Source organism: Ochotona princeps, chromosome 2 (genome assembly GCF_030435755.1).
Source record: "Ochotona princeps isolate mOchPri1 chromosome 2, mOchPri1.hap1, whole genome shotgun sequence".
Lineage (NCBI taxonomy): Eukaryota > Metazoa > Chordata > Mammalia > Lagomorpha > Ochotonidae > Ochotona > Ochotona princeps.
The window spans coordinates 15,099,680-15,123,801 of record NC_080833.1 but is presented as its reverse complement, the minus strand read 5'-3'; the positions used below and the strand labels follow the sequence as shown (position 1 = coordinate 15,123,801).

The 24,122-nt window shown below is 49.5% G+C and overlaps 1 protein-coding gene across 1 annotated transcript; it reads right to left on the bottom strand.

Moving 5' to 3' along the window:
• Positions 1-224: 224 nt before the first annotated feature.
• LOC101517090 (chymotrypsin-like elastase family member 3B) lies at positions 225-17,218 on the bottom strand. Its single transcript, XM_058661029.1, has 9 exons — positions 17,179-17,218; positions 16,131-16,216; positions 15,049-15,146; positions 14,786-14,914; positions 13,471-13,607; positions 13,038-13,180; positions 12,314-12,466; positions 1,665-1,715; positions 225-248 (listed from the first exon to the last, which is right to left on the bottom strand). The coding sequence occupies exons 1-9, from the start codon at positions 17,216-17,218 to the stop codon at positions 225-227; spliced, it is 861 nt and encodes a 286-aa protein (XP_058517012.1).
• Between the last annotated feature and the right edge of the window lie 6,904 nt (positions 17,219-24,122).

Below are 24,122 nucleotides of genomic sequence, written 5' to 3'. Positions count from 1 at the left end.
ACTGCCTCAGTTTCCTCACTGGAAGTCTTGCGTCTGAGAACCAAGAGTGTGGTCAGCCCATCACAACTATTCTGGGGCCTCAGTTATGCCTGTCCTCAAGGAGAGGCTGCCTCTGGTCTCTGCTCTTCAGCTCTCAGATATCAGGAACAGCCAGAGGGGAAGAGACCCAACCCGGGACTCACTGAGAGATCTTTATTCTTTATAAACATGTGGGAGCAACACCGCTAGCTGAAGTCAATCCCAGTGATCTGGAAACACAAGAAGACAGAACAGCTGAGTCAGCATCACAGATTCTGCAGTCAGCGGAACTGGGGTCAGTTCCCATCCTGACCACTCACCCCTGTGTGACCTGGGAGAGTGACATGTCCTCTCTGAGACTGTTTCCTCTAATGGTAGTAGTAAACACAGTACTTACTTTTTTTTTCCTTTTAATTGTACTCCTTTTTATTATTATCATTTTATGATACAGTTCCATAGGATTTCCCTTACCCCCTCCCCAATTCCCTCCCTCTCTCACTGAGTTCCCCTATATCATTACTACTGTATAGTTCTTCATACACAATCATGTGTCCATCATGGCGGGCATGGACAATGGGAGAGAGTCTGGCATCCTATTGTCAAGATATTGTAAACAATTTCATTGAGAGTCCATTTTGTCTGGAAGTAGAGATGCATGCTGCATTGTATTCTCACATCTGGATGTGATAGTCTCCATTACACAGTTACTATACATCCCCTTAAATGAAAAGCCACAATACAGAATTAACAACAGGAAGAAAAATAAGAAATTCTTCCACAGTAAAGAAAAGCTAAAAGAATATACCTCTTTCAAACTTGCCCTAAAAATGATACCTAAAGATGTTCTCTTGACAGAGAAAAGGAAGAGTGCCTACCAAAACTAGAGGCAAATGCGAGGAACATCCCTGTAAAATAACAGAAGACTACATCAATGAACCCATTGCTACAATGACAGGACCAAATTACCATCCATACATATTAACCCTGAATATAAATGGCATAAACCCATCAATCAAACGTCATAGATTAGTAGGCTGGATTAAAAAACAAAACCCATCTACTTGTTGCCTACAGGAGACATATCTCACCAACAAAGATCAGCAGAAACTGTATCTCACAGATTTTTATTTTTTTATTTTTTGTTAGTTTCACCTCTTCATGGCATAGTACTTACTTTGTTCAGGATAAACCATTACCCAGGGATCCCATCACTGTCCCTAGTGCACATTTACATGGTCTCTAATTGATGATCACTGCTGATAACAAGGGCAGAATCAGCGCTCTCTGACCAGCTGTCCCCTGATAACGCTAGGTTCTCAATTTCCCCATGAAAGCTGTCAGCATCCCTCACCGTTATCATTCCACATCTCCCCCACCAGGTGGCGGTGTGCCTCCTGTCCTCTATGATAAATAAGGACCCGACCAGAAGACACACGGAGGAGCCCTCACAGACAAGAAGTGCAAAGCTCCACCCAAAGCCTGGGAAGTTCTGAGGCCACACAGAGCAGAACACATCCCCGTGTCCCTCAGCAATGCCCCCTCCAGGTTCCCTGCAGCCCTTCACCAGGATCTGACCTTCCTCCGAGTCACCCAACTCCTCTCTGGAGAGCCCCACCCTGGAGCCCTCTCAGCTGCCCAGTCCTCACCTTCTCGATCCACTCAATGAAGCACCACATGCGCGCGGACACCAAGGGCTTCTGGGGGTGTTACAGCCACGAGCGGAACCAAAGCTGACTGTGGATTTCCCACTCAGTGCTCACTCCAGGACAGTTGAGGGGTCCTCCAGAGTCACCCTGTGATGGTCAGAGGGGTGGGGACTGAGCTGCTATCTCGGCTGGAAAGAATTGTCCCTGACCTGGGGGTTGCAGACACACCCACACTGCTGCACCTCCCCCAGTCTCAGGGCCTCATCTGCGCAGGAGCAGGGGCTGTGCTACCACACCTGCTGAGCAGGAAGAGACCCACACAGGACCTCAGCACAGCCCCTGGCACAGAGGGAGCCCCAGAGATGCCAGCGCCCCCTGCTGGAAGCACCTTCCCTGCTGCCTAGGAGGACTCAGCTCCCACAGCACAGTGGTTGAGGATCCCTGCAGAGCCCAGAGTGGGTGACTCAAGGTGTTGGTGCGAGTGTCCCTGGTGTGCTGATGGGGCAGCCTTAGCAGGAGGAGGGACAGTGATGGTCCCAGGTGAGGGGGCCTGTGGGGTGGGCCAGGAGTCAGGGTGTGAGGGCTGTGATTTCTGCAGGTGCTGCCTGGCCTGGAGCTGGCTGGGACTAGCAGAGAAGACCTCTCTACTCCATGTAGATCGCAGAGTGAACTTTGGACTGTGAGCACTACCCATTTCATCAAGGACAGGTGGGAGCTGACTCATGTAGCATCCACCGTGCTCTGTGTCACATAGGACCTGGGATCTTACCTTTCCCCAAACTGTCTTCCTGTGTGTTTCAGGGAGGGTTGGAGATTGGAGGGGGGATAGTGAGAGGAATCACCTGGAATGAGTTGGTCATGTGTGCACACCCTAGGTGTTTGACCTGGGGTGGGAGCTTGGCATAGGATGGTGGACGTGGACATGCAGAGCCACGGTGGGGTCAGTGTGCACCTGCCCTAGAACAACACGTGAGGCTGTCTCCCCAAATGGCCGCAATGGCTAGAGCTGAGCTGATCCGAAGCCAGAAGCCAGGAGCCTCTTCTGGGTCTCCCACATGGGTGAGGGTCCCAAGGCTTTGGGCTGTCCTCCACTGCTTTCCCAGGCTACAAGCAGGGAACTGGATGGGAAGTAGGGCTGCCAGGGTTAGAACCGGTGCCCATATGGGATCCCAGCACGTTCATGGTGAGGACTTTAGCCGCTAGGCCACCGCACTGGCCCCTGGTGACAGGATAGTTCGTCAGCACTAGCTAAGCTGCTGCTTGAGATAGCAGCATCCCATTTGGGTGCCTGCTGTGCCACTGTTGCCCTTGTGATCCAGCGCTCACTGATGAGCTGGGAACAGCATCACAGGGTGGCCCGTGTGTCTGGGCCCCTGTGCGCATGTGGGAGACCAAGAGGACTCCCTTGGCTCCGTCCTGACCCAGTACTGGCCATTGCTGCCGTCTGGGGAATGAATCAGCCCGCTGAAGCTATTGTTCTGTCTGTCCCTCTCTTTGTAATTATGACTTTCAAATAAAGAAATAAATCATAAAAAAAATGTATATGAAGCCCCCTCCATCCACACCCCTCTCCTCCTGGAAACAGGAATTTCCAGGGATGATCAGGGTGAATTCTACCGTGGCCTCAACCTGAAGCAAAGCAAGCTGTTTGCACTGGGCGGTGGAAGTTCACGTGGGGGTTTAGGGGCTGGGGCGGCCCAGAGGAGTGGGTTGGTGAGGGAAATGTGAGGAATCCGGGGAGCCTTGCATGTGGGGACAGTCAGTTCCACTAGATGGGATCTCCTAGAGACCTGTCTTTTCCCTCACTCTTCTTCAAATTCCCAGTGTCTAGATGGGAGCCTGGCACAGAGCAGGGGCAGCAACAATAATGATCAAAGAGACAATGCATGAATGAATGATGCTGAAGGTCTGCCCACACGTCCTCCTCTCCCTCCCTGGAGGTGCAGCTGGCCTTGGCCTCCACACAGGATACTCTGGATGTCCCTGTGTGTCCCTAGAGGCTCAGCAGCAGCTCTGGTGGGGCTGGGGCCCTGGACAGCAGTGTCCTCCAGGATAGACTGTCCTGTGACCATGACCACACTGGAAGGGAGCCCACTGAGCATGCCTTGTCTACGTTACGCACTGCTGGGACCTCTGCTCTCACAAGGGTAAGCTGGGAGCATCCAATAAGGAGTCAGATGTCATACAGCAGTGGGAAATGCAAGGTCAACACAGGCTTGCTGGCTGCAGGACTTCTCAGAGCATTCAACATGCCATTGTTTGCTCTGAGTCACACATGGAGGTCCTACAGTCTGCGGCTCTCCTGCTATCAGCCCCTTCCCAGGCATCACAGCCTCAGGGAGGATCAGCCTGGTGCCCTGTGTGTGGCAGCAAGCAGCCCCCATGGGACCCAGGCTTTGGTCTATGCAGGTAACTCCTGTGTGAAGGAAAACACTGCCTCAGGTGGAATCTGTGTGGCTGTTGGGAAACGGCCTTTGGGAGGGAGCAGGCGTGGCCATTTTCTAACAGCTGCTGCTGTGTCTTCCTGAGCTGAGCTAATACGGACAGGGGAAGCCTCTCTGTGCCCTGAAGGGAGGGTTTTGAGGTCCTCCCGACAAATGCATCTTCTACAAACATTTTTAGAACGCAGACATGGTCCCAGACACTGTCCTTTCCCTTGGATCCTCTGGAAAGAAGACAGTTGAGGGCCTGGCTCTTGGGAGCTCACAGCTCAGTGGGCACAGCAACAGGAGTGCAGCGCGGTCTCCACCTGCCTGTCCCCCTCTGCCTGTCCCTCCTTGCTTCTCTGATACAGAGACAACCCTTGCTGGTCTTGATTCTGTCAAAGGCAGCTGCGAGCTGGAGACCCTGGACAGGAAGCGAGCACAGTCAGGGCACCTGTCCCTCAGCTGCCTCCTCACAGCCCCACGTGTGCACCAGGGGCATTCCTCCTGACGGACCCTTGCTGCTGCTCAGTGCCCTGCTTCCGGTCCAGTAACAGATCACTCCCAGCCCCCTACAGGCCAACGGGCAGCCTCAGCAATCTGCTGTTGTTGGACTCGGAGATCACTGTGCCTTGTGAGCTTCTCCAGCTGTGTCCCCGCTTTTATCAAACGTTCTTCAGTTCCCCTTCCAGGCTGCCGTCTGTTCCCTTCTAGAACCTGACCAGTGATGCAGGTTTGGTTGAAGGTCACAGGGACCAATCACAGGGCATGCAGTGAGAGAGAAGCTTATTCCTCTTCAGGTCCAGACCCAAGCTGACCTTGTGGCTCTGCTCTGGGACACCACCCCCTCTTTCTATCTCATGGCCGCACTGTCCGTAGGTGACGCTCTGTCCCTAGGTGATGCTCTTACCCCCAAGGACATCTCATGTGTGGAGTTGTGTTCTCTACAATTCCTGTGCTGAAGTCCTAACCCTTCTGAGTGCAGCCTCATTTGGAACAGGGTTACTATTGCTGATACGAGATACAGGATACGATTGCCTACATGCACCGTGACTGCTCTTTTGTAGAAAGGAGAAATAGGAGCCTGGTGCGGTAGCCTAGTGGTTAAAGTGCTTGCCTTGCATGCGCTGGGATCCCATATGGGTGCTGATTTGTGTCCCGGCGGCCCCTCTTCCCATCCAGCTCTTGCTTGTGGTCTGGGAAAGCAGTTAAGGATGAACACCAATACTGCCCTGTGTTCCAAGGCATGCTGTCAATGGGAACCAGATAACGTTAGGGAACTCAGCCTGCAACTAGCCTGATCACTGAAGACTAAATGGACACTCCACACTAGGGAAGTAGGCAGGGGAACAGAAAGAAGCAGTGATCCCCGGGGAAGAGGAGGGTTTGTCGCAGAAGAGGGTCCTTTTGAAGAAGTTTAACAGTTTCCCATAATTAGGGACCGGCAGGTTGGCGTAGTGGGTAAGGTCACCGTCTGTGATGCCAGCATCTTATTTGGTCACCGGTTCAAGACCTTGCTGTTCTACTTCCAGTCCAGTTCCTTGGTGATGTGTTTGGGAAATCAGCTGCCATCCATGTGGGAGATGCACACGGAGCTCCTGTCTCCTGGCTTCAGGGTGGCCCAGTCCCAGTTCTCGTGGCCATTTGGAGAGTGAACCAGCAGATGAAGCATCTCTCTCTTGTGTGTGTCTCTCTCCTTTCTCCTCTCTCTGTCATGCTACGTGTCAAGCAAGTCAGTACCTCACCCCCTCTGATTATTGCAGCCGAGGGCAGATGCTCTTCTACCTCAGTGATCAGGATGCCTGTGTCCCACATCTTCAGTTCCCACCTTCCATACTCAGCTCCAGCTCCTGACTCCAGTGTGCTGCCAATGCAGACCTGGGCATCAGCAGGGCACTGCTCTAGAGGCTGGGTTTCTGCTTTCTATACAAAATACCTGGGTTGAGTTTCTAGCTCCCACTTTCAACCCAGCCCAGTCCTGGCCATTGCAGGAATGTTGGGAGTGTGCCAGTGGGTGAGTGTGACAGCTGTCGCATAGTCACTCAAATGAAAGGAAATAGATGAGAAAAATACCTGTATATGCTGGGCTGAGATCGTATTGCAGTGTTAAAGTTGCCTTATAAGGTACCAGATCACATGGTAGTATACTGGGTGGAGTCCAGGCTGCTCCACTTCTGATCTAACTCCTTCCTAACACACCTGGGAAGGCAGTGGAGGGCAGCCTGAGTACCTGGGTCCTGTCGCCCAAAGCTGTAAGATACCTGAACCGGGTGGCCCACACGGACTTTCTGGTTCCTAACTGCAGCCTGGAGAAGCCCTGACTGTCATGGCCATTAGGTCAACCAGCAGATGGAAGATCTCTTCCTCCCTCTGTCTCACCCTCTCTGACATTCTGTCTTTCAAATAAATAAAGCTAAATAATAAAAAAAAAATATTTCCCTGGGTCTGGCGTGGTAGCCTAGCTGCTTAAGTCCTCACCTTACATGCACCGGGATCCCATATGGGTGCTTGTTCATGTCCCAGAGACCCTGTTTCCCATCCAACTCCCTGTTTGTGGCCTGAGGAGTCAGTAGAGGAAAAAGCCCAGGGCTTTGGGACTCTGAACCTGTGTGGGAGATGTGGAAGAGGCTCCTGGCTCCTGGCTTCAGATCAGCTAAGCTCTGGCCATTGTGGCCGCTTGGGGAGTGAGCCAGTGGGCAGAAGATCTTTTTCTCTGTATTTCCTTCTCTATGCATATTTGCATTTCCAATAAAAATAAATAGATCGTAAATTATTTGCCTAAGTAGAAGTCTATAAAATGTAGGCACTAATAATGTCCTTTAAAAAATGAATCATTGGGCCCGGCGACCTGGCCTAGTGGCTAAAGTCCTCGCTTGAATGCTCCGGGATCCCATATGGGCGCCGGTTCTAATCCCGGCAGCTCCACTTGCCATCCAGCTCCCTGCTTGTGGCCTGGGAAAGCAGTTGAGGACGGCCCAAGGACTTGGGACCCTGCACCCGCTTGGGAGACCTGGAAGAAGTTCCTGGTTCCTGGCATCGGTTCGGCGCGCACCGGCCCGTTGCAGCTCACTTGGGGAGTGAATCATCAGACGGAAGATCTTCCTCTCTGTCTCTCCTCCTCTCTGTATATCCGGCTTTCCAATAATAATAATAAAATCTTTAAAAAAAAATCAAGTTACTGACTAGGTGTTATTTCAAAAAACTTGCATACTCTTTGAAGACTTTTGATAAAACTAAAAGTGAATTGAAGACCAAATTGTTGGCAGTGCTTGCTAAGATTTCCTGCCTTTTGACTACCCGTGTGTGATCAGGAGGGTCACAGCTGTTTGCAGGCCTCTCCTGAGGCTGGGGGAGGTACCTGTGCACCTGCCCACTAATCTCACTCCGTCATCCTGAAGCTGATATGGACAATTCTCCAAGGGCCCTCATGGTCCTCAGGAAGAAGTGGACACTCAGCCTTTCCAGGCCTGCTGTGCCTTGGCCACACCTGTTGGTTACATGTCACCAGAGCTGTGTGTGCCTTGGTCACAAGGACCACGGTCTGTGTGTTCCAGAGCCCCACCCATCCTGCTCATGACGCTGAAGTCTGTTCTGCCTGGGTACCTGTCCTGCTCTCAGTCCTTGCAGACTAGCTGTTGTCTTTGGTAAGACTCAGGGTGGGAGTCATGGCTGGAGCAGGGCTTTATAGGGGAGACTGAGACATCAGAAATGACCTGAGAAAATATGGTGTGAGATGTCGTACGTGAAGGGGGCAGTGGGTAAGAACAGAAGCAGCAGGGACTTGTGAGAAGTGCTGTTTTTTTTTTTTTAAAGATTTATTCATTTTATTACAGCCAGATATACACAGAAGGGGAGAGACAGAGAGGAAGGTCTTCCGTCCGATGATTCACTCCCCAGGTGAGCCGCAACAGGCCGATGCGCGCCGATCCGTTGCCGGGAACCTGGAACCTCTTCCGGGTCTCCCACGCGGGTGCAGGGTCCCAAAGCTTTGGGCCGTCCTCAACTGCTTTCCCAGGCCACAAGCAGGGAGCTGGATGGGAAGTGGAGCTGCCGGGATTAGAACCGGCGCCCATATGGGATCCCGGGGCTTTCAAGGCGAGGACTTTAGCCGCTAGACCACGCCGCCGGGCCCGAGAAGTGCTGTTGATGCTGTCCCATGGAGGGCAAGGTGACCATTGGTAAGATGAGAGTGAGCACACCTTCCACTCAGCCACCGCAGCACTTAGAATATTCCCTACGGAAACTCCCACACAGGTGCACCTGCTCACGTGTGAAGGACATGGATGGGGCACTGTTTATAATCACAGGAAAAGTCCCTGCTCTGAATGGCCATCAGTAGGTACACACACACACACACACACACACACACACACACACACCTCAGTAGTCATGAACTCAAGAGGAAACACCAAAGAAAGGCATTAGGAAACTAAGGTCATGGGGAAAAACCAAGTTGCAGGACAGCCCATTCAGCATGAGGCCAGGCTTGTTTTAAATGTTTATTTAATTTTAATTGCAGGAAGATCGAGGAAGAGACAGAAAGATCTCCAATGGCAACAAAAGCCATAGCTGAACTGATCCCAAACCAAGCACCAGGAACTTCTTTCAGGTCTCCTATGTGGGTGCAGGGTTCCAAGGACTTAAGTAATTCTCTCCTGCTTTCCCAGGCCGGCCATAATCAGGGAGCTGGATGGCAAGTGGAACAGCTGGGACACAAAGTGTACCCACACTGAATGCCAGCTGAGCAGGTGAAGTCCAGCTGACTCCAGCTGGGCTTGTTTTAAAGACAACAATGCAGTGCTTTGCTGTGGGCATTTGCATAATTGATCACCATACACCAGATGGAGGGGCAGGATGAAGACCAGACCCAGTGCATGACTGAGACAGGGTAGGTCCAACCCCTACAGCAGACAATGCTTAAAAAGTTGATGGTGAGGACCGCAGAACTTGTGTCTTGTCAGGGACTGGGGGAGGCTCTGTCCCCTGTTTCTTCACTCTGGGCCAGGCTGGGCAGCATGGCAGTTGAACGAGATTTTGCAAACCATCGTGTGCCTTCATGCTTCACCCTGGCCAAAGCAAGGCACCTGCTGGGTCTGACATTAGGGGAGAGGATGAGATGCCCTATGATGTACCCTAGAGGAGAAGCAACGCTGCTTGGTGCACAGTGCCACACACATCATGAGGACGAGCCTTTAGAATATACACAGAAATCTTCCCTTTATAAATACTAAATTTTGAACTCTGAAGAGTAAATGTGAGATGTATAAATTTTGAGAGTGAGATACTAACCTAGGCACTGTATTTTTCACATTGTCTCTTTGAACCTTTTTTTCTTTTACAGAAAATATTATTTTGTTTATGTAAGGGCAGAGAGAGAGAATCTTCTACCTGCTAGTTCACTCTTCAAATGGTCACTGTAGGTGTGGGCTTGGCCAGGTTGAAACCTGGATGTCGAACTACACTTACTTCTCCCGTGTGGGTGTCAGGGGCCAAGAACTGTGTCGTCTTAGGCTGTTTTTATGGGCATATTGGCAGGGAGCTGGATTGGAGGCAGATAAGACAGGCCTCAAGCCAGTGTTTATATGGGCTGCTGGTACAGCAGGCAATGCCTTAATCTTCTGTTCTACAATACAAGCCCTCCTTTAACCTTTTTCAAAACTGAACATGTGAAATTTAATGAAAAATTTCTCTGTTTGAGAACCAGACATGAAGTTTTAATCCACTGACTGACTCTTTAGATACCCGCAATGGCTGGGGCTCAAGTCACTGTGGATGGGCCAGTCCTCCCACATGGACGGCAGACATCCAATCACCTGAACCACCATCACCCTCTCCAAGGTCCTGGATTAGCAGAAAGCAGGTGTTAAGAACCAGAGCTAGGAACCAAGTCAGGAACCTTGATGTAAGCTATGGGCTGTTCCTTACGCTATACACCTGCTCCTATGAAAGTATATATATATATATATATATATATATATATATATATATATATATAAATTTATTTATATTTTGTTGTCATACACTTACTTATTTAAAACAGAGAGAGAGAGAGAGAGAGAGAGAGAGAGAGAGAGAGAGAGAGAGAGAAAGAGACAGAGATCCAGCATCAGCTGTTTAACTCCCCAAATGGCCATATGACTTGGGCTGGGCCAGGCTGCAGCTAGGGGCCTGGAATGCCATTTGGATCTTCCACGTGGGTGTCAGGGGTCCAAGTTGCTGGACCATCTTTTGCTGCTTTCCTAGGTGCATTAGCAGGGAGCTGCATGGGAAGCAGAGCAGCCAAGGCACACCACATTCTGATTTGCCAAACCAGCAACAGCTTAACTACTGTGTACCAGTGTCAAGTCTAAGAGAAAGAGCACCAATAAACAAACAAATAAATGGAACATTGGAACTCACTGATAACAATGGTGATCGCTGTGAGACTTTGCTTGGCTGTTTCCTTTCATGTTGTTCAGAGGAATCAGAAGCTCAGGCATTGGGCTGTGTTGGTGTTTCATCTGGCGGCACAGCGGTGGGGGTTCTGACCTCCACTTCAGCTAGGCTCTGCCTGGTGTGCAGCACTGCATGTGTTCCTGTGTGTGTCTCCTCACTCTGGGTCCACTCTGGACTCCCAGTCCAAGCCTGCCACGGGCAGGGGGTCAGTAGTGTTTCCTGAACTCCTCTGCCGTGCTCATTCCTCTTGTTTTTTAAAGAAATATATTTGTTTTATGTGAAAGGCAGAGTTACAGAGAGAGAAGGAAAGGCAGAGAAATGATCTTTCATCTAGGACTCCTAAATGGCCACCACGGCACAGCAGGGCTGATCTGAAGCCAGGAGCCAGGAAATTCTTCCAGGTCTCCCAGGCAAGAGCAGGTGCCCAGGACTTGGGCCAGCCTCCACTACTTTCCCAGGCCATCTACAGGGAGCTGGTTCAGAAGCGGAGGAGTTGAGACTTGAACTAGTGTCCATATGGGATGCAGGCACCGCAGGCAGAGGCTTTACCTGATGCACCAAACACCAAACCAGTGCATTTCTCTTTAAATAACGAACCACTTCAGAGCAGGAACCATCTGTCCCTCTCAGAGACCTCCTCTGAAATGAGGAATGAATGATACTGAGTGAATGAATGACCACAGCCCTCCTCCTCCCGCCAGTCAGTGGAGGCAGAAAGCCCTGGTCCTCCCACTCTAACATGAGCCTCTCAATAGGGGGCAAGCTCAGGTTCTCTGCAGGTGTCACTGTGTGCTGTGCCTGCATGGATTCTCTGGGGGACTCTCTCTTGGGGGACCTGTTTGTACCAGTTATCCTGGGACTGCCTCAGTTTCCACACTGGAGATCCTGGGTTTGAGAACCCCCAGTCCCAGGGAATCCAAGAGGGTGGTCACCTTTGATGAATACTTTTTCTCCCTGGGCCCCAGGATTTTCTTGTCCTCACATGAGAGGCTGACTCTGGTCTCATCTCTGCACATCAGCTCTCAGATCTTAGGAACAGGCCAGAGGGGAAGAGGCAATGGAGGAAAGAGACCCAACTCAGTACTTGCTGACAGATTTTTATTCTTTATAGTACATGTGGGATCAGCACGGGCATGGAAGGTTTTTCTCAATTGTCTGGAAATAAACAGGGAGGGGACAGAACATCCTGGTTAGCATCATGGATTCTGCAGGCAGGGGAACTAGGGTCAGTTCCCGGCCTGACCACTCCTTCCCTGTGTGAGCTGGGAGAGTGACCTGCCTCTCTGAGCTCAGTGTCCTCCTCTAGTGGGAGTGATAATCATAGTACTCCCCTAGTGGGGGGTCAGGATTAAACCACTAACTAAGGCTCCCATCACTATCCCTGGAGCACATTTACATGACCTCGAAGCGGTGGTTACTGATACTGTCATGCATAATAGTAACCCTCTGACCACATGTATCTGGGAGATGCATGAGCCCCTCAGCTTCCCTCACCATAATTACTCATTCACATCCACCCCACCAGACAGCCACGTGTCCCTCTGTCCTCTAGCACAAGGACCCGACCAGAGGACACACTGAGGAACCCTCACTGAATAAGGAAGTGCAAAGCTCCACCCAAAGCCTGGGAAGTTCTGGGGCCACACAGAGCAGAACACATCCCCAGGCCCCTAGGGAATGTCCCCAAGGCCCCTCCCCCACTGCCCTTCTAGGATGGATCCCTGCCCAAGTCACCCTGCCCCTCTCTGGAGAGCCCTCCACCTGGAGCTCTCCCATCTGCCCAGTCCTCACCTCCTCAATCCAGTCAATGTAGGCTGACACACGGGTGAACACCGAGGGCTTCTTCTCTGTGTTGCAGCCTCGAGCGGAACCAAAGCTGACTATGCCGTTGACTTCCCACTTACAATTCACTCCGGGGCAGTTGAGGGGTCCTCCAGAGTCACCCTGTGATGGTCAGAGGGGTGGGGACTGAGCTGCTATCTCGGCTGGAAAGAATTGTCCCTGACTTGGGGGTTGCAGACACACCCACACTGCTGCACCTCCCCCAGCCTCAGGGCCTCAGCTGGGCAGGAGCAGGGGCTGTGCTACCACACCTGCTGAGCAGGAAGGGACCCAGACAGGACCTCAGCACAGCCCCTGGCACAGAGGGCGCCCCCAGAGACGCCAGCGCCCCCTGCTGGCAGCACCTTCCCTGCTGCCTAGGAGGACTCAGCTCCCACAGCACAGTGGTTGAGGATCCCTGCAGAGCCCAGAGTGGGTGACTCAAAGTGGTGGTGCGAGTGTCCCTGGTGTGCTGATGGGGCAGCCTGAGCAGGAGGAGGGACAGTGATGGTCCCAGGTGAGGGGGCCTGTAAGCTGGGACAGTAGTGAGGGTGTGTGGGCTGTGCTGACTTCCTCCAGGTGCTGCCTGGCCTGGAGCTGGCTGGGACTAGCAGAGAAGACTTCTCTACTCATTCTACATGAATAGCAGAGGTACAGCAGGACCCTGCTCCCCATGAAGAATGAGTTGACTTACATTACAGCTAGAGACTTCGTATCCGCCAGCGCACACCATGGTCTCCTTCACAGTGGAGCCCCACCAGTCCCGCTGGGAGCAGTGTTCGTAGTCCACCACGGGCAGCAGGCCCTGCTGCAGCTTGCTTGGCAGTTGTCCACCAGCTGCAGAGACAGAGAGCAATGAGGGCCCAGAGGGCAGGCTAGGAACCCAGGGAGGGCCATGGTAGCTCATGATCTCTTGTCCTGAGGGGGTCTCCCAGTTACACCATCTTCATGTTCTGTGCGCCTCTACATCCCTGATCTAGCACATGGAAGCCTTCCCAGGATGCTCAGTTGGGCACACTGTTTGTGAGCCTTGAGAAGGGAAAAGCCCCTTAGACCAGACCTGAAGTAACATCTGTCCCTGGCCCCCAGGCCCTGTCTTCCTGCTGTGGTCCCTGGGCAACACGTACTGGAGAGCCGGCCCCAGCCAGTGACGTAGCATTCTGTCCCATGGGGCAGGATGTAGCCAGGAGGAGGGAGGGGGGCAGGCTTGACCTCGTCCGTCTTGTTGGCGCATTCAGACAGTTTGAGGAGGGCGATGTCATAGCTGTGGGGACAAAGGGTCAGTTGAAAACGTGGCACTGTGGCATTTCAGGCTAAGTTGCTGCCTGTGGTACTGGCATTACATATGGGTGATGGTTCTATTTCTGACTGCTCTACTTCCAATCCAGCTTTCTGCTTATGGCTTGGGAAAGCAGCAAAGGATGTCCCACATCCTTGGGCTCCTGCCCCGATGTGGGAGACCTGGAAGAAGCTTCTGGTTTTAGACTGGCACAGCTCTGGCCACTGCGGCAATTTGGGAACTGAACCAGTGGATGCACAGTCTCTGTCTCCTTATCTCCCTAAACTCCACCTTTTAATAATAAATAAGTAAATTTTTTTTATAGTTATATATAGCCTGGTGGCCTGGAGACCCCTGCAACTACTTTCTTCTACTGTTACATTTCAGAAGCTTCCAGACACCCTCAGCCCTTGGTCTTCATAACTGTCCTTGGTACCTCTCATGGTACTGTCCCTGGTGCCACTCATGATTTCACCCTGGAGGGCTGTGACACACAGTTATTGGGGGGCAGGTAGCCCAGCAGGGAGTGGTGGCATCCCCTATCACAGTGCCAGGTGCAAGTCTCAGCTGCTCCGTTCCAGCTTCCTCCTCACATGCACCTGCGGAAGCAGCATGAACTCTGCTTACCACCTGCACATCCTCACTGATCTCCAGCCTACTGGCTCTCATCTGGTGCAGTTGTAAATCTTGTAGGCATTTGGACTTGAGTCAGTAGATGGAACATTTCTTTCTCTCTCTGATTTTCAAATCGATAAAAACAAATGAATAAATTTTTTAAAAGCCAGCCATTATTCTGGGACCCAATCCCAGGCTCTGAGACTGTCTTGCTGAGCTCTGAGGTCTGACGACACTCACAGAGTTCCCAGGTTACAATGATGCTGCAGTCACAGACCACACCTTGGAGACCACTGCTCTGCCTGCTGTCACTCTGGACATTTCTCTTGTGTCTCACTTTTGATAGCCACAGGCTCTGTGTGGGGGTGCACTGTGGTTTCCATGACAATAGTCTTTAAGTCCTGTATTGGATTTTTAAGGTTTCTGCTCCTGGCTGTGATCTCTCACCAGAAAATGCTGAGTCACATGAACACTGGTGAGGGACTAGATGAGCTGTGGTCATGGAGGGAAGAACACAGGAGCCCCGTCCCAGCTGGGAGCTCACTCACCCTTTGGACACATCATTGTCGTCATATTGCGGGTGCACAAAGACCTTTTCCACAGTGATGGTCTGCTCATGTCCCGACGTCACTGACCGATCGTGCTCTCCCAACACGACCCGGTACGTCCCGCCACTCCTGCCAGGGCAGGGCAGGGGTGGTCAGCCTGGGCTTAATTGCCAGCCCTCTATAACCACCCCATGGTCTGGGATGCCTGGTTGTTGCACAGGGACAGAGGACAGGTCAGGGATGGGGGCAGAAGGAGAACTCACACGACACAGTGGGCAGCAGTCATAACCCAGCAACAACCGATGAGGGTCCCTCCACAGGTGAAGGACCAGCCTCCACTTGCCTTATACTGCAAGAGAGCCTGGAGGTCCAGAGAGGATGATTCTGAGAGGTTTAGGACACAAGTGTAGGTTGTGCAGTGTGTGTTCACAGAGAAGAGGAGCCCCTTCTGAGTGACGCAGTGCACAACCTGCACACCTGCTCACAGAGGCCCTTTACTGTACCAGGGGTCACTGGGATGCTCAGTCTCTCCCCTGAGGACCTCAACATGCTCTGCCCTCTAGGGAACCTGCAAACCTTCAGTCTCCTGACAGCTGCTAAGATCCTCTGCTCTCTCAGGTCCCATTCTCCTGCACCTCAGCTCTTCCAGACTTCTCAGAGCTTCTGAAGCACAGCTCACCCTGACACCTTTGCCTCCCTTCTCATTTCCTACTCACTCAGATTCTCAAATGTCCCTGAAGATCAAGGTTGGCAAGACATGGCCCCTGGCCCCAGGCTGGCTGTGGTCTGTGTGTACACAGATGCTGACTGCACACAGGCTGCTCACTCAGGCACACATGCTCTCTGGCTGCTTTCCTGCTGCAGTGGCAGGGCTAAGTCACTGCTGGAGGAGCCATGTGGCTGACAGGGCTGCAGCACTCACTCTCTGCTCCCTTCTAGGATGATTGCTGACCTAGCCCTGGGAATGTTCTCGGCTACAAACATATTCTCTGTCTGCTGTCCATGCTGAGAACCACTGGCCACATGAGGCTCTAGAACTCTTGGACGTGCTTGAATTTATTTAACTCGCAATTAAATACCTGCATGTGGATAGTGGCCACTGTGCTCCCCAGCACAGCAAGTCTTGCCCTCTGTGCTGCCCTCCACTGCCCTGATCCAACTGTCCATTCTCTGTGCTCCAGAACTCAGAGCCCTGCTGTGGGACTCAAGGAACTGGAACTGAGTCCCAGCTCTGCTTCTATCCAGTGTCTGGATTCCTATATTATTGGTCAAGGCTGTAGGCCTTGCAATCAGTGCTTGGTGTCCTGAACCCACGGTGGGATCAGTGCACTGGTGGTGCTCTCACCTGCCAAGGCCAGCTGTTGGGCTCTGCATCCTCACCATTGACCACGCGGCTGGAGGGGTTGTAGGAAGGCTGGTCAGAGCCTGAGGCTGGAGACGACGGGAGAGGTGTCAATCAACCAGAGGAGCCCCAACAGGAAAATGGGGCAGTGTGCCAGTCCCAGAGGTCCACAGATGGGCTGTGTGACCCCAAGGTGGCAACAGTGATGATTCAAGTTTTAGAGCCACTGCCACTCACTGGCCCCTGGCTTCAGCCTGGCCTGGCTTTGAATATTGCAGGTGTTGGAGTGGTGAAATAGGATATGGGAGATCTCTCTGTCAGTCTGTAAGTTTCTCTACCTTTGAATAGAATACATAATTAAAAGCATTCTCTAAAATGTTGGAGGTTGTAAAGCAACTGCCCGGATTCACAGTGCAGCTGTGTCCCTTGTACTGGGCGGATGTTTTACTTCTCCAAAGGTCAGTTTCCCAATATGTAAACTTGGGACAAGTTCAGCACTGACATCATGGAGCAGAGATGAAAAGTACCTGGGAATGAAAGGAAAAGTGTCTCAGAGCCTTCTGTCTACTGTAGAGAGTGCTCACTGAATGTTCCCCGGTCCCACGGTTGTCAGTCATGGGAGGCTGCTCAGAGGAGGTGGCCCTGAGCTGCAATGTAATATGGCCAAGAGACCCGGAAAGGCTGGAACTCAGGCGGTGGGACTGGGTGGGAGGCAGTGTGAGTGAAACATTCAGCAGAGAATGGAAATTCCACCCTATACACTCTAAGCACAGAGCCTGACCTTAACCACCTGCTTTGTTTTGATCCCCATCAAGTACTCCCTCTATAGCTTTTGGTGCTGCTCCTAGTCCTTCTCCTGAGCTGGTTCATCTATTGCCCTCTTCTTTCCCCCCAAGAACCAAGCTGAAAACCTCCACTGTTGTGTCCCAGGTACATCCCAAGACCCTCCTATAGAAGCATGTGTCAGGATCACAGGACCCAGGGTGGGGCACAGATTTCAGGCTCCTGCCCAGGGCAGCACAGGGAGCACAGACTCAGGCGGGGGGCTTACCCAGGGCCACAAGGAGGAGGGAGCTCAGCAGCCGGATCATTGTGGATCTGGAGAAGAAGGGAAGGAGAAACGGAACCTGGCCTCTAATATAGGACACAGACAGGTGGAGGGGGCCGGACTGGGCTCCACTCTAGAACAGGTGGTAGAACACTGGATCTCCCATGGTCCAAGGCCACAGTCCCCACCAGCTGCACATGGAGGACTGACAGCCAACGGAAGTACTCAGGGATAACTCACTGTGTGGCTGCATAGATGGTACCAGGTGGCCAACTGATAATGGGGGAGCAGGATGGAAAGTTGGCATCAGAACATGCCACCTACCTCAGGAAGGGTCACAGGTGCTGGAACTCCTCATATCTGGTCCCATATATTGCTTGTTCTGCCTCTCAGCTCTGAGTCCTTAGGGTCACAGCTTCACTTCTCTGAGTCAGTTTTACCATCTCTAATATGGGATCAAGATTTGTATCCACCTCAACAAAGAGATTGGTTTAGGGGACTGGAAGAGAGGCAGAAAGAGACTGATTGAGACAAAAATCCTCTGTACACTGATTCACTCTCCAAATACCTGTACTGCAGCAGCAGCGGCTGAGCTGCCTAAGGCCTGAGCTCTGGAGCTTTATCCGGGTCTCCCATGTGTGAGGAACGAACCCAAGTGCTGATTCCATCACCTGCTGCTTCCAGAATGTGTATCAGCAGGACACTGGGATCAGCAGCCAAGCTGGGACTCCAACTCAGGCACTTAGATGTGGGATGCAGGGGTCCCAAGAGGTGTCCTAACTGTCATACCAAATATCCACACTTATGTGCTTTCCTAATTTAAGAAGAAGAGAAAGTGAAATACACAGAGTGGGAGAGAGAAATGAAAACACACACACACACACATACATACACACACACACACACACACACATACACACACACACACACACACACAAACAGATGACAGAGACCCATTCCATCCACTGGTTTGCTTCCCAGCATGATTGAGGGTGGAACTAGGAACCAAGAGCTCAATGTAGGTCCCCTGCATAGGTGGCAGAAACAAAATGATTGAAGCTATTAACACAGCCTTCCAGGACTGCACTCGCTGGCATCTGCAGGCAGGAATAGGAGCTGAGATTCATAACCAAACATTTTGAAGGTTTTATCCACAAACCTAGACACCCACTGTTATAATAAAATTTTAAAGAATTTAAGACAGGGACCAGATAGATGGCTCAGTGGCTAAATCCTCACCTTGCGTGTGCTGGGATCCCATATGAGCAATGGTTCATGTCCTGTCTGTTCCACTTCCCTTCCAGCTCCTTGCTTGTGGCCTGTGAGTACAGGGGAGGATTTCCCAAATCTCTGAAACTCTGTACTTGCATGGGATATCTGGAAGAAGCTCCTGGCTCCTGGTTTCGCATGAGCTCAGCTCTGGCCATTATGGCCACTTGGGGAGTACACCAGCAGATCGAAGAGCTTTCTCGCTGTCCTTGTATCTGTAAATCTGCCTTTCCAATAATAAATAAATAAATAAATAAATAAATAAATAAATATTTAAAAAATTAAGACAACCAAAATATAGGATGTACTTGCTCTGGATCACAAGCAACACTATATACAAAGGGAAGCAAAGGCCTCATACACACAGGCTCTGGAGGGTGTTTGACTCACGTCAGGCACACGGGAGAGATTTGCTGCTGTTGGAGGATGAAGCTTTGGTCTGGATGTTTTATGACTTGGAAGCTGGGTGTCAGGTGAACCTGCTGCACCAAACTTGACCACTTCTGGGAATATCTTGTGCAGGAGCAGTGGGAGCCAGATCCCTAAGAGAAATCCCTGGGAGGGGGCAGTGTTTTTTCAGAGTTAGTTAAGCTGCTGCCTGCAATAGCAGCATCTCAGGTGAGCCTGTTTGTGCCACAGCTGCTCCATTTCTGTTCCAGTTCCCCAGAATGAGCTGGGAGGAGAGTCAGAGGATGGCCCAGGTGTTTGGGAGATGAGTGGAGTCTGTTGGCTTTGTCCTGACCCAGCACTGTGCTTTGTTGCCATCTGGAAAGTGAATCAACAGATCAAAAATCCCCTTCTCTCTGTTCTTCCCTTTCTGCAAGTTTGACTTAAATAGATAAATCTTTGTGTAAAAAAGGTATAAAACCTCCCTTTCACACCCCTCCTGAGAAGAAGGAATTGCCAAGGACAATCAGGGCAAGGTCTACTGTGTCCTCAGCCCGAAGCAAGGCAAACTGCTTCGACTGGGCAGTGGAGGTTCAGGTGAGGGCTTAGGAGTTCTGGTTGGCAGTAGAAGGAGAGTTGTGGCTGGTGAGGGGCGTGTAGAATGGAGGTCTTTGCAGATAGAGTAATGGGGCCACGGGGAGACAGTGTAGGAGAATGGCTCCTACAAGCCAAGGAGGGGCCTGGATAGATCCCTCCTGGTCCTCAGAGGAAACCACCTGCTGACACCTGGAAGCTGGACTTCTGGCCTCCAGAACTGCTGTTCACAGGACTGCTGTGTGAATGAAGCCCTTGAATGCTGCACTAGCAGAGGAACTCAGCCCAGCACTGCTGCAGCACTGCAGCCACACTGCAGACAGGAGAAGTAGAGGCAGGTCTCATCAAGGACCACCTAGCCTGGGGTCTGCACCCACCTCCTCTGCACTTGGTCTCACCTGGGCCTGGGGAGGGAGGGAGATGTGGTTTTCATTCTGTACAGTGCTGTGTACAGGGAAAATCCACTTATCATGGATGAAAAGGAGAAGGGCACCGGGGGCCACCACAAGGCTGTGCTGGGAGACAAGTGTTTTCAGATGCAGCCACAGGAAGACCTATCCAAGTCACACAATTGGGAGGATATTTTCTTTTTTGAGATTTACAATTTTAATTTGTTAGAGGGAAGATATGAGCGTATTTCAGAAATTTATTGACAAATGGAAGTAAAAGATACATTTATTTTGCTGCAAAATAATTTTGACACCCATACCTATGCAGAATCTTTGAAAGTTCATAGAAAATATATTTTGCATAAAAATCTATGCATGAATTACACATTTTTTAATTAATGTGACTTCTTTTTATTATTATCATGATGCAGTTCCATAGGCCCTGGGATTTCCCTTATCACCTCCCGAAATCTCTCCTCCCTCATTGAGTTTCCCTGTATCATTACTACAGTATAGTACTTCATACACAGTCATATGTCCGTCATTGTGGGCAGGGACATGGGAGAGAGGCCAGAATCCTATTGTGAAGATATAGTGAACAGCTTCATTGGGAGTCCATCTTAGTCTGGAAGTGGAGATAACATACTACATTGTATCCTCACATCTGGATATGATCGTCTCCACTACACAGTTACTATACATCCTCTTAAATGAGAAACCACAATACAAAATCAACAAAAGGAAGAAAAATAGAAATTTAAAACACCATGAAGTTAAATAACAGGTTAGTGGATATGATAGTATTTTAGTCTCCATTACACATTTACTGTACATCCCCTTAAATGAAAAGCCACAAAACAAAATCAACAACAGGAAGAAAAATCCCAAATTTACAACACCATGAAGTTAAATAACATGCTACTGAATGACTAATGTGTCACTGAAGAAATAAAAAAGAAAACCAAGAACCTTCTTGAAGAAAATGATGTTACCGTATGATCTATGAGTCACTGAAGAATTTAATCAGAAGAGTTTTGAAGAGATGACACTAACAAAAAAAAAATCAAAATCCATGATCTATATTTTCTGTTGATCTTTGTTGTGGAAATATGTCTCCTGTAGGCAACAAAGATGGTTTTGTTTTTTAATCCAGTCTATGATGTTTGATTGATGAGTTTAATCCATTTATATTCAGGATTAATACGAATGGGTGGTAATTTGGTCCTGTCATTTTAGCAATGGGTTGATCATTGATGTAGTTTTCTGTTGTCATTTTACTGGGATGTTCTTTGCATTTGCCTTTGGTTATGGTGGGCACTATTTCTCTTCTCTGTCAAGAGAACATCTCTTTTTTTTTTTTAATAATTACATTGTATTATGTAACATAATTTCATAGGTACTGGGATTCTCCCCACCCCTCCCCAAACCCTCCCCCCATGGTGTATTCCTCCACCTTATTGCATAACCACAGTTCAAGTTCAGTTGAGATTCCCTCATTACAAGCATATACCAAACCTAGAGTCCAGCATCTTATTGTCCAGTGAAGTTCAATGGCTTCTTAGGTAGACCCTCTCTGGTTTGAAGACAGAGCCAGCAGAGTATCATCCCGATCAATTAAAAGCTCCAACATACCATCAGCAAAAATTTACATCATTATGGAATTAATTGATCAAGTACAGTTGAGATTCCCTCTTTGCAAGCATAAACTAAACATAGAGTCCAACATCTTATAGTCCAATCTAGTTCCTCAGCTTCCTGGGGAGACCCTGACCGGTCCGAGGGCAGAACCATCAGATTATCAACCCGATCAATTAAAGGCTCCAACATACCCTCAGCAACAATTAACTTCACTGTGTAACTAATAGTTATAGTATTGAGTAACCAATATGTTAAAAACAATTGCGATTTCTTAATCATCTTCTGTGATCACCTCATTGTCAATTCAGTTTTAGTTTACACATAACATATAACATATAACATATAACATAATATACATAAAATAACATGTTTTACAAGCCGTCTGGGCCTGGGCTTTTCTTTGTTGGGAGATCTTTAATCACTGATTCAATCTCTGCTTCAGTTATGGGTTTGTTCAGGTCATTTGTTGCCTCTGGGCTAAGTTTTGGCAGGTGGTAGAAGTCTAAGAACTTTCCCATTTCTTGGTGGTCTTCTGATTTGTTGGAGTACAGTGCTGTGTAGTAATTTCTACAGTGCTTTGTAGTAATTTCTAATTATGTTCTTAATGGTTGCGGTGTCTGTTGTTATGTTGCCTTTTTCATCTTTGATGCTGTTAATTCTTGCCTTCTCTTGTTTTTTCTTTGTCAGTCGGGCCAGTGGGGTGTCTATCTTGTTTATCTTCTCAAAAAACCAGCTTTTTGATTCATTGATTTTGTGTATAGTTTTTTTTTTATTTCTATCTGATTAATTTCCTCCCTTGTTTTGATGATTTCTTGTTTCCTGTTGTGTGTGGGGCTCTTCTGCTGCTGTTTTTCCAATTCCCGGAGGTGTGTGTTTAGTTCTTGTATCTGGCACCTCTCTTGGGCTTTGACATGAGCTCCAATTGCAATGAGTTTACCCCGTAGCACTGCTTTGGCAGTGTCCCACAAATTTTGGAATGTTGTGTCAGAGTTTTCATTGGTTTCCATAAATTTTTTGATCTCATCTTTAATTTCTTCTCTGATCCATTGTTCATTTAATAGCATATTGTTCAGCCTGCAAGAGTTTCTGTATTTCCTAGGGCATTTTGAATTGCTGATTTCCAGTTTCATTCCGTGGTGGTCTGAGAGGGTACATGGTATGATTCCTATCTTTTTGAAGTTATTTAGGTTTGCTTTGTGTCCTATCATGTGGTCGATCCTGGAGAAGGTGCCATGCACTGCTGAAAAAAATGTATAATCTGTAGCCTTAGGATAACAAGTTATATAAATGTCAACCAAGTCCAGTTGTTCTATTGTTTGTATAGCTCTGTTGTTTCTTTGTTGAGTTTTTGTTTTGTTGATCTGTCTATTGTTGTTAGCGGGGTGTTAAGATCACCCACAATTATTGTGTGCATATCTATGTCTCCCCTTAAGTCCGTAAGTAACTGCTTCACGTAGCTAGGTGCGTTGGAATTTGGTGCATATATGTTCATGACGGTAATTACTTCCTGATGGGTCAAACCCTTCACCAATATATAATGTCCTTCCTGTCCTTTTCGATGTGTGTCAGATTGAAGTCTATATCATCTGAGATTAGGACAGCTACCCCAGCCTTTTTTTCTCGTCCATTGGCGTGAAATATCTTTTTCCATCCCTTCACTTTCAGTTTCTTAGAGTCTTTTCTGGTTAGATGTGTTTCTTTTTCTTTTTCTTTTTTTTTTTTTTAAGATTTATTATTATTGGAAAGCCGGATATACAGAGAGGAGGAGAAATAGAGAGGAAGATCTTCCATCCGATGTTTCACTCCCCAAGTGAGCCGCAACTGGCCAGTGCTGTGCCGATCCGATGCTGGGAACCTGGAACTTCTTCCGGGTCTCCCAAGTGGGTGCAGGGTCCCAAAGCTTTGGGCCATCCTCAACTGCTTTCCCAGGCCTCAGGCAGGGAGCTGGATGGGAAGTGGAGCTGCCGGGATTAGAACTGGCGCCAATATGGGTCCCGGGACGTTCAAGGCAAGGACTTTAGCTTCTAGGCCATGCCGCTGGGCCCAATGTGTTTCCTGCAGGCAACAGATAGTTGGGTCCTGTTTGATGATCCATTCTGTTAATCTATGTCTTTTTTTTTTTTAAGGTTTATTTTATTTTTATTACAAAGTCAGATATACTGCGAGGAGGAGAGATAGAGAGGAAGTGGAGCTGCTGGGATTAGAACCAGTGACCATATGGGATCAAGGCTAGGACCTTAGCTACTAGGCCACGCTGCCGAGCCCAATCTATGTCTTTTGATTGGTGAGTTTAGGCCATTTGTGTTAAGAGTTAAAATTAAGAGGTTGCGATTTTGCCCTGACATATGTATGTGCTTTTGTAGGTGTTGATATCTGTGTAATTGCCCCTCCTTGTGTGGACTTCAGTGGGGAGACCTTCCTGTTTGCCATCTTTGCTTATGATTTGCCTCCTTTTTTTCTGAATTTAGCGCATTTCTTTTTTTTTTTTTTTTTAAAGATTTATTTCATTAAAAAGTCAGATATACAGAGAGGAGAGGCAGAGAGGAAGATCTTCCGTCCGATGATTCACTCCCCAAGTGAGCCACAACGGCGGGTGCTGCGCCCCGATCTGATGCCGGGAACCAGGAACCTCCTCTGGGTCTCCCATGTGGGTGCAGTGTCCCAAAGCTT